Source organism: Hevea brasiliensis, chromosome 15 (genome assembly GCF_030052815.1).
Source record: "Hevea brasiliensis isolate MT/VB/25A 57/8 chromosome 15, ASM3005281v1, whole genome shotgun sequence".
Lineage (NCBI taxonomy): Eukaryota > Viridiplantae > Streptophyta > Magnoliopsida > Malpighiales > Euphorbiaceae > Hevea > Hevea brasiliensis.
This window is the reverse complement of record NC_079507.1, coordinates 36,355,360-36,366,525: the sequence shown is the minus strand read 5'-3', so window position 1 is coordinate 36,366,525 and position 11,166 is coordinate 36,355,360. Positions and strand designations below refer to the sequence as shown.

The 11,166-nt window shown below is 30.2% G+C and overlaps 1 protein-coding gene across 2 annotated transcripts; it reads right to left on the bottom strand.

Moving 5' to 3' along the window:
* Window positions 1-3,151: 3,151 nt before the first annotated feature.
* Window positions 3,152-5,482, bottom strand: LOC110669178 (WAT1-related protein At5g40230). Of its 2 annotated transcripts, none has more exons than XM_021830689.2 (7): window positions 5,246-5,482; window positions 5,043-5,108; window positions 4,836-4,949; window positions 4,497-4,743; window positions 4,253-4,411; window positions 3,649-3,800; window positions 3,152-3,511 (listed from the first exon to the last, which is right to left on the bottom strand). In XM_021830689.2, the coding sequence occupies exons 1-7, from the start codon at window positions 5,434-5,436 to the stop codon at window positions 3,355-3,357; spliced, it is 1,086 nt and encodes a 361-aa protein (XP_021686381.2). In that variant the 5' UTR covers window positions 5,437-5,482; the 3' UTR covers window positions 3,152-3,354. The 2 variants fall into 2 exon arrangements, with proteins under 2 accessions (XP_021686381.2, XP_057993214.1); XM_058137231.1 differs by having other exon boundaries at window positions 3,159-3,511; window positions 4,836-4,953; window positions 5,246-5,464.
* Window positions 5,483-11,166: the final 5,684 nt, after the last annotated feature.

Below are 11,166 nucleotides of genomic sequence, written 5' to 3'. Positions count from 1 at the left end.
GAATTTATTAACCAAGGTCATTTAAATAAATGATTTATATTATTGGCAACGAATATTTTGACTTTTCGAGTTTTGATGAATTTCAAGATTTTCAATTTAATTGCTATAATTTTGTCAATGTATATTATATTGTATTTTAAATTATAGTTGTGCACCACTGAGTTCACCACTCAGCGATAGTTTTGTATGCTGTCGCAGGTGAAGGTAAAGATAGAGCAACCGAGTGAGATTTTCCCGTAGCTGTGCCTTGAAGACATATTCAGATTAGCTCCGAGTATATCATAGGTATACCCTTATACATAGGTTTTGATATATATGTAAGTAATTATATGTATGTAATTTATTTGAGTAGTTGTACAATAACTTTTGTAATATTATTTTGGGTATGTAATTAAAATGAAATTTATTGTAATGTTCAATTTATTTCTGAGTTTTGTAATTAAGATAACTAACTAATTCTTTTTGTATTTTGTGAATGATAAATTAATTCTTGTTTTTGAAATGAGATGCTTCTGTGTTGGGTTGTATTAAATTACGATTGACTTTGAGTTGATTGTGTTGAATGGGGATATGGAAATGATTTGTTTTGGAGTTGTAGTTGAGTAAAAATATTGGAAGTACTTTTCTTTTCAGGTTTTAAAGAACTGTTTTCTCAAAGTACAACCGAATGACCTTGGTTAATAAATTCGATTTATCAAATTATAACTGAACATTTAAAGCAATTCCAACAATTTATGGAAATAAAGGTTAATTTATTATTAGCAACGAATATTTTGACTTTTCGAGTTTTGATGAATTTCAAGATTTTCAATTTAATTGCTATAATTTTGTCAATGTCTATTATATTGTATTTTAAATTATAGTTGTGCACCACTGAGTTCACCACTCAGTGATAGTTTTGTATGCTGTCGCAGGTGAAGGTAAAGATAGAGCAACCGAGTGAGATTTTCCTGTAGCTGCGCCTTGAAGACATATTCAGATTAGCTCCGAGTATATCATAGGTATACCCTTATACATAGGTTTTGATATATATGTAAGTAATTATATGTATGTAATTTATTTGAGTAGTTGTACAATAACTTTTGTAATATTATTTTGGGTATGTAATTAAAATGAAATTTATTGTAATGTTCAATTTATTTCTGAGTTTTGTAATTAAGATAACTAACTAATTCTTTTTGTATTTTGTGAATGATAAATTAATTCTTGTTTTTGAAATGAGATGCTTCTGTGTTGGGTTGTATTAAATTACGATTGACTTTGAGTTGATTGTGTTGAATGGGGATATGGAAATGATTTGTTTTGGAGTTGTAGTTGAGTAAAAATATTGGAAGTACTTTTCTTTTCAGGTTTTAAAGAACTGTTTTCTCAAAATACAACCGGCACTCTGCCGAAATTTTTGTAAAAATTACGGAGATTTTAAATATCTAAAAATTTGATTTATAACTTAGTGTCAAATAAATGTGTTTAATATTTGTGAAAAATTTACCTACCAATTTCAAAATGAATGAAAATTATTTTAAAATCTCTTGTAGTATATTTAATGAGTTATCGGTAGGCGAAATACAATAATTCATTGGTGTACTACTGGATCATGTTACATCTTACGATGAGTAGGGTGTGACAACTCTTCACTTTTCATTCCTTTTCAATGTGAGACGGTTCATTCTTCTCTTCTCCCCCCCCCCCCCCCCCCTCTTTCCATCTAAAAGCATGTCAATAGTGCCCTGCTCGAAAGTTAAACACACAACCCCATATGCAGCCAAGTTAATAATTCTCAATTTTGGCATCACATAAAGAAAGTTTTTACTCATATTTTGTAATTTGTTTTACAAAAAATTCAAAATAATGAATGAACAATTCCATATCAAAAAGAGGAAGGAAAAAAGAGAGAGAGAGAGAGAGAGAGAGTGAGAGATCATAAGAAACAGGGAAGGGGAAAGGGAAAGGGAAAATTTTCGAAGGGAAAAAGATAATGAGAGAGAGAGGGGGGGGTGCAAATGGATTAAAAATAATTATAATATTTAAGGATTTATTTATAAATTAAAGGGAAAAGTACACTTAAATATTATATAATTGTACTTAGATTTTTCCTTTTTCATTTTAGGACTTGAGGTTTAAAATTTTTCAATTCAAGATCTGAATTTGTTTTTCTTTTTTTTTTTTTTACAATTTAGGGACATGTGTTTTCAATTTTTTGCACTTAGGCAATAAAATAAATAATAACATTAAAATTGATGACGTGGTGCTAATTTGTCACTCACATATTGCCACGTCAACGATATTTAACATTAACTAATAGTTTTAACCATATTTACTAATAGAGAAAAATACATAATATTAAATTGATAAAAATTAAATTTCAATTTCTTGTGTGTTAAAACACAAAATCACATCGTATTTTTTTTTTATTTTTTTTAAATAATATAAAAATTTATTCAGATGCCTATATACACATAATTTTAAAATTTTTTATGTGATTAGTGACTTTTGGCTATGAAGCGCACAATTGCATAAAAATTACAAAAAAGTGAATTACAATAACGTCCCTAGATATTGACGGTTATGAAACCAACAGTTGCTTGCAAATTGCACAGCAACAATTACTGCAAATTGCAAATTGCAAATTGAAATGAAAGCAATAGTTCTCCAAATTGCCAACCAAGAGGCCCAATCAAGTGACGTTTAAGAGAAGCAGGGGAGGGGCAGAGAGACAGAAATGGAGAGAGAGAGAGAGAGAAGCAAGGGAGAGGGAGGGAACAGAAATAACGAGAAAGAGACAGACAGATGGAAACTGAATTGCAATATATATATATATAGTTAAAAAAAAGTTATTTTGATAATAATTTTTTATAAAATAATAAATTTTAATTTATTAAATCAAAATATTTATCTTCTCATATTATATTATTTATAATATTTAAATTATTTAAAGAAATATATCTTATTAATTTTATTTTCGTATAATTTTTTAAATCAATTTTAATTAAGAGTAAAATATTGTCATAGTAATTTAATTTAGTATTATGATAATGAAGAATTAAATTTATTTAATTATATATTATATTATATATATATAATTCAATAAAAAAATATATTAAAAAAATAAATTAAATCACAAATAAATAGAATAAGTATAAATGAAGTGTAACGCAAGTTAAAAAAACAAATAAAATTAGTAACACGCAAGTTTTAAAAAATAAAAATTAGTAAAAGAAATCTAATCAAACTTAATCTAAAAGTTTAAGGCTAATATGATATTACAGTTAAAAAAACAAAAAAAAAAAATTGCAATATATATATTAAAAAAATGCAAAATCTTTGATTGTCTACCAGTAATTTACATACTTTATTTTACACATCTTCAACGGAGGTCTGCAAGAAAGGGACGCTTTCAGTGGAGGAGTCTCCTGAGTTAGCACAGCCATGACGCTCACTTAATTTTCCTTCATTTGCTTTTCCCCATAAAACAGCACAAATCCCCATTGATATTACTAGAGCTCCAATGATTCTGAAAAAAAAAAAATTAGACAGATTACAGATAGAAAGGCCAATTAATTAATGAGCTATGACTATTTTATTTTTTGAACCGATGATTCACCGCGAAGAACATGGAACAAAAATAATTTCAAAAAAAAAAATACATACATTCCAAGGTGGAGAGGATCCCCGAGGAATATGACACGCACGAAAGCTGCAATAGCGATTGACAATGGCTTGAATATTGCTATATAGACAGGCCCCTTCTGTCGTAACCCCCATGAGCGAACTGCGGTTTTGTAGCATGTCCCAAATATTCCCTAAATATATTCAAGGACAAATAATTTAGACAGCAGTTTTAATTTTTTTTTTTTTTTAATTAGAGCTTAAATTCACAACTTTTTGTACAATGTCGATATGTAGACAGTATTTTATATATATATATATATATATATATATATATATATATATATATATATATATATATATATATATATATTTGCTAAATAAAACCTGTAAACTTAATGCACAGTGAAACCCATGTATAAAATAGATGGATTGAGTATTTGTACTTTAAATTTATAATAGATTAAGTGGAGATAAACTTTTATCAATAGTAAAAATAAAATTACTTAGATGCTAATAATAAAGTCATAAAACATCTAAAGAATGCATCAAACGGTATAGACCCAACACCTTTGATAATCCTGATTTTAATATCACTAAACAAAGAATAACTTGCTCAATAATGGTGAACTAGATTCTCACTTACCGAGGATACAATAGCAACTAATGCTATATCAGGTCTCAGACGCAACGCATCCAAGTTCTTTTCAGCAACAAAACAAACTGGTGCAGATATGATGGTGACAGACAATGTGTAAATGAAGGTCACAAGTAGCTCTTTTGAACAAATCTTCATAATACGAGTCTACAAAGTGCAACATGAAATTAAGACAACTTAATAATTGCAGAGATTTTTGTGAATTTGCGGTTGAAGAAGTTGAAATTAATACCTGAAGAATGTTGCAAAACGCTTGCAGAAGGTATAGTGTAGCAAGTAAGAGGCCACCAATAAGCCAATCTGAATTTGGTGAGCCCATAGGCCAATCAAGTGAAATGGCCTGTCTTGGAAATGGATATAGAGTGGATAAAATTTTTGGGCCTCTGTAAAGATCCACCACTAATGCCCCTCCTATTGCTGTTAAGGTTCCAATCACCTTAGCTTGCGTGCTTGAGCATCTTATCACTAGCTTTTCCCTCCTTTTATAAAGCACCAAATAAAAGGTCATAGGAGATGAAAATGAAGATTTAGTGTTCTAGCAGAAAGAAGGAGGGAGTTAGAATCAATCAACCTGAAAATGACGGCAAAAGCGAAGGTGAAAACTGGTGTTAGGTTGCTCATGGCTGAAGCAAAAGTTGGAGAACTGTATTTTATAGCATTATTTCCAACAATCTGAGCTAAAAACCTGCCTTAACATTTATTAATGGTTACCCTAATCTCTCTGATCATTGATGGACAATAGAAGTTTGAATTAATTATTTGATAGATGGTTCTATACCCAATAAACGCAAGAATCCAGATCCTAGAGAGAAGAGGAAGCTTGAGTGAAGAACGCACTGGGATGCTGCATATGCCAAAAATACAGATAGAGATACATGTAGCTGGAGAGTAAGTCAGTGCAGAACTTAACTTGGACTTGGACTAATGAAATATTAATTCATAAAAAAAAAGGATCAATTTATAGGAGATAGAGAGAACGACCTGCGAAAGAAGAAGGGTACAGGGATGAGAAGAAGAGATGCAATTGCGTAGGAGTAAACGATGAAGACATGGTAGCTCATCCTTTTCGAAGAGGCTGCTTTGAATAGAATATTCACACCCACATTAGCGCATTCCACTGAAACCATGGCTACGAATGGCAGAAAATCCTCGTATAAAAAGCTCCAGGCCATTTCTCCTCCACAATTGTTGGGGAACAACTCAGGCTATATGAATAAAAATTATGTTTGCCTTCTTCTTAAATGTGATTGTGAAGAAGGTGTGTCATGAGCGGATGATTGCAAACCACAAACGTCAACATTGTCTGTCGTCATTAACATATTGCCTCAATCACTAAACAAAAAACGACTAATTAAATCAAGCCATGTATACTGTTAAGAAGCATTAATTGCACAACAAATTGAGCAGAAAAATAAACATAAAAAATCAACTTTAATTAAGCATGAAATGGTGGTATTTATCTTTGGGAATTTGTTAAACTACGAGCCGTCCAAATGTCTAGCCTCTGAAGGTATCCACACAGACTGGTTGTGAGAAAATTCTCCAAGACACTCTTAAGAATTTTAGAATTTGAGTGCTAGCTCAAAATGTGGCAAATGAAGACTCTTATGAAATTGGAAGACAATCTCTCTTGTATAAGGGCAACTTTTAATAATTAAAAATGTAACCCTTCAAATTTATTAATTATAAATTAACCTCTATAAGAATTAAAAATCACAAAACCCTAAAATTTTTAAAACTCTAAATTCAGTCCACACTTAATTATTAGGATATCAAGCAGCCTAAATAAAATTTATATTTTAGTCCATAAATTTCTAGAATTATTTTACTTTATTTTAATCAAGTCTAACTTGATAATCTAATTTAATTCCTTACTTATAATCTTTATGTATGTGACCCTTTAACTAGGTTTCTAATATGTTGGCAATAAATATAATTAAATAAAATTAATACTTTAATTTTATCATCAATTCATAATTGATTAATTATATTTGTATATCATTATTAATATCTAGCAATATGTAATGACCACCCAAATATTAAAACTTGTCAAAGTGATTTTGAGTAACATTTCTATGATTAGTCTATGAGTGTAATTAATATCTCTTCATCATAATATTTTAATTTATACATTGATGCATTAAATGTGTTTACTATATATAAATCTTTTTTTTTCTATTATAATTGATTAATTAAATAAGATTATCAATCTTATTTTACCTTACACAAGGAATTAACAATTTACACTGGCTCAGAAAAATTAAAATATTTTCTTTAATTACCTAGGGTGATGAATTCTTTCTTGATAAATAAATATCTCCATATAGTTCATGTTATATCCAATAGCTGTTACATTTGTTATCCCTATATAGAATGACATGTAATTCATATCAAAATACAGTAATTCCTATATAAGATAACTTAATGTCTCAAGCCTAAAAATTACTTACATGATTATCACGCGAGTCTTTCTATAAATACAAGTAAACTTTCATATGGAATCCTCATGCGGGTCAGTTCAGTGAACTTGTCACCACAACACTTACACGCTGGTTCTAGGTATCCCATATATCTCAGCTTAATGAGAATCGTTGCTTCCTTTCATAAAGGAAAGGACCAATGTGTGTTGATCTCAACAATTATATCAATGTCCAATCTCGAGATATCATTGACCAAGAACATTTTTAAAACAATGCTATAATGTAGTCAGAATCTCATAATTATAACTATATTATAATTTCCACTGCTATGTATATAATTGCCATGGACTTTTTATTTATTAGTTAATATTCATTAAAATTAAATTAAACATTAAAGATAAAGCAGCCTTTATTAATATGTATATATATATATATATATATATATATATATATATATATATATATATATATATATAAGTGATCACACTTGCAACTAACACATTGGCTACGGTGCACATACACCAACATATACTACATAAATTTCTAATAATATAATAGAATAATTTATATAATAAATAAAATATAATATTAATGTAAATGATAATATTATTTGATATAAAATATAAAACTATAATAATAATAATATTAATATTTAATATATTCATGTCTAATAAATTATCATCCACATGGACTTTAACCTAGAGATTAGTTGGAGCCTCCTAACTATTCTTAGATCGAACAATACCAACTAACTATAGTAATAAAAGACACTGAAGCTTTGTAGATATGTTCCATAACAATACCCACATAAGCACAACAACCCTCCATAACATCTTTGCACCTCTATTTCCACTCACCACACTGTTATAAAAAACACCAAACGTCATTCCAAAACCTAAAAATGCCCAAAGCAATTTGAGTGATGCCAATGATAACCATCCTCCATAAAAAAACTGTCTAAAGAAGAAGATGAAATAATAGTTGACCATAGAGGTCTAACAAGAAGTAGTTTCGCAAAGCAAGGATAACAAATTCAGGACCTTGACGACTCTGTAATCTTCATGATTTTTGTATGTTACTTTTTTTCTTGTTCTATATGCATGAGTGCATGTAATTGTAATTATTGTTGGCCCCATAAGCTCAAAATGAGCAGTTAATTTTTGTGATAGCAAAACTCAAAAGGAATCAACTAACCTTATTTTAAAGTGATGTGAAAAAGAAGGTGATGTCAAGCTAATTTTATAGAAAGAATTTCATCAATGCTTACACAAGATGTATCAAAGTGAGAAGAAAGCAAGAAGATTGTTTGTCAAGAAGCTATGAACACTAGTTGAACGTGCAGAGTTAGGTTCTTAAGTCACTAGGTTGATTGTAAAATGATGGAGGGAGTTGTGCATATACATTCTATCTTTAAGTTCTTACCATGTTTTTAAAAGTCTTAGAAGGTCAAATCACCCTTTCAAAATCTGTTTCAAAGTGTCAAAATTTTTTAGGCTTAGAGGGTTGCAAGTTTGCTATCTAGTTTTCAAATCAATTTGCCAATTTAATTAGTTTGCTAATCAATTTGCTAAGTTCAGTCAAGTTTACTAACATGTTTGTTACAAATACAACAAATTTTCGTCAATTTGCTAAATGTCCATAGTCATAGAAAAAGACAAAATAATGGTTAGTTCTTAGAAAAACGTGTCACTAATGTTCTAATGAAGCCCTAGTGGTTTGAAATGCTTTTGAACCTATAAATACTTTATTTTTGCATCTTCCCACACTTAGTAATGGCTTGAGATTGATCTACACACTTTAAAAACCATTTATTGCTTTGATTCAAGTGCATTAAACTTCATTTGAGCTATATTGGCTCATCAATTCTCTCTCATATTTATAGTTTCTACTGTATTATGTGAGGTTGAGTGAAAAACAATCTTTAATTTCATTTATAAGAGTTGTTCAAGCACATTGTGAAGCATGAAATGAGTAAAGTGCTTGGGATAGCACTTGTAGAGTTTTGCAAGCATTTTTAGAGACTTGTGGATGCAAAAGGCTTTGTCTCTGGCCAATTGAAAAGAGCATATAGGGAGTGAAGACTTAAAAAGGAACTTTAAGAGACTAAACATAGGCTAGTTAAATCAAACCACTCTAAAAATTCTTATTTTCAATTCTCTCAACCCACTCTTTACTTCATGTCTCTTTTTTTTTTTCTCTTTGCTTTATTGAGAATATTGAGTTGAATGGCATATTAATTTGATGTGTTGATTGAGCAATATATTAAGTGTTTTAGCATATTGAGTGTCACACCTTATCCCTGGTAAGGCATGACATGTTCTCGTAGCATACCTAATGAATTACCGAACTCCACCTATAGATAACCCATTAGTTATGCTACAAAGGATTTTAAAACAAATCATAGCTTTTTATCTTATCAATTCTTTTACAAAAAACTGCATGAGAATAGTTAAAATTCCATGTAAACATTGATTTGAAATAATGATAGACTAAATATTGAAAAAGTTACATTTTCATAAGTCTCAAAGTAAAATACAAAATAGTTACAAACTAAAAATGTGATAGCAATGCAATACTTTTAAATACAAACTGCTCAATGTCCGTACATCCATACATATAGGTACAAAATACATTAAAAGGAAATTACAGCCAAAATGTTGTTTCCAAGTCTCTCACTCAACAGTCTTCTCCTTTCCCGTTCTGCGACAACATAAATAAGCTATCGCTGAGTATATCACTCAGTGGTGCATAACTAATAACTTTAAAACTTAAAGTAAAACACAATTTGTCAAAGCATAATAAATCACATTTTTCTTAAGCATGAAAACTTCACAATAATTCTAAGTCTATAAGAGCCATTTATTGGAATAACATTTCAAATGAGAAATCACACTTCATAAATCACAATTCAAAAAGCATTAGTGTTGCCAACATCAACACACAGTTCAGGCCATGACACAAAATTTCACAATCAGTGCCGTGTTGTACACCACGACAAAGCAATATCAACCTCACTAACTGTTATTAATGAGGGAAGGGCTAGCTAGCTAATGAGTACTCATGTAGTCTTACTCCACTAACAGTTATTAATGGGAGACATAATCATATCAAAGATCAAACACCAAGTAGCCATTACTACTGGGGAGTTCCGAAGGGACTATCATGCTAACTATGATTTCAAAACAACTTTCAAGCGTTTCTAAATCAATAATCACTTTGCAAAACAACAACATATTCAAATCATCATAAAACCCATAAAAGGGGTGACAACACACAAATTTCTCAAATGCAAGAGAAAAACCATACCTCATTCAAAATAAACTCATTTCTAATCAAACTCATTCGAATAAACTCATTCAAATCAATTTACGAAGCTAAAACAAAGAAAAAGGTTAGTTGTGCACAAACCTTTAATAATTCTTCTTCCTTGTTACTTACTTCTCCTTGTCTGTTCCAACTTCTTTTTCTACTTAAAATACACAAATAGAATACCTCAATACTAATCTCAATTGCTGCCAAGAACTCATTACATGAATTTCTAATGCATCCCAAATTAGCTTTGTAAATTTTAGAAAATTTTGGTTTTGGAAAACTTGGTGCTCCAATCTTTGAACTAAATTTTTACCTAGTTTCGATCATAATTTAGTGAGGTGTTCTTCATGAAAATTGTTCATCTAGGTCTTAACTTTATTTTCCTTTTTGAATCGCCTAATTTAGAGCTGTGTAGCTCAAGTTATGCCTAAAACACAATTACTGTTCACGTCACTGTTGATGCTGCAGATTCAGTTCTGGCAAATTTATCGATCCAACTTCGTTCAGCAATTTAATATAGTTAAGTCCATAATTTGGTCAAATGTTCTTCACATGAAATGTTCTACTATGTCTTAGGTTTCCATCAGTTCAATAATTGCCTAAATCGGAGTTTTTTAAAGAGAGTTATGGCCATGCAAAGTTTACTGTTCATATGGTCAAATTTTGCAGGTTCCAGAATTCTGTAGATTCGGTGATTCCACTTTACTTAGCAGTTTGATTGGGTTAAGTCCATAATTTGGCCTCAAATTCTTCATATTTTTGGATCACTTGAATTTTTATTGTGTCTACCTAAATAAATTTTCATTTTATTTTGGTCCTCAAGGTGTCTTTGAATAGTACTAATCACAGATAAAAAAAAAAAGGCACTATTCATAACTCGGTAGTTCAGGGTGTTACAATTCTCCCCTCATTAAAAATAAAATTTCATCCTCAAAATTTACCTGGTTTCATTCTTTGAATAGCTGTGGGTGTTGTCTCCTCATGTCCTCCTCACGCTCCCATGTAGCCTCCTGGCCTGAATGATGGTTTCACAGCACTTTCTCTCGAGGTATTTGCTTCTTCCTTAGCTGCTTCACCTCATGTGCCAAGATCTTTATGGGCTCTTCATTATATGTCAGGTCTGGATTTACCTCAATCTCCTCTACTGGCAAAATGTGAGAGGGGTCTGAT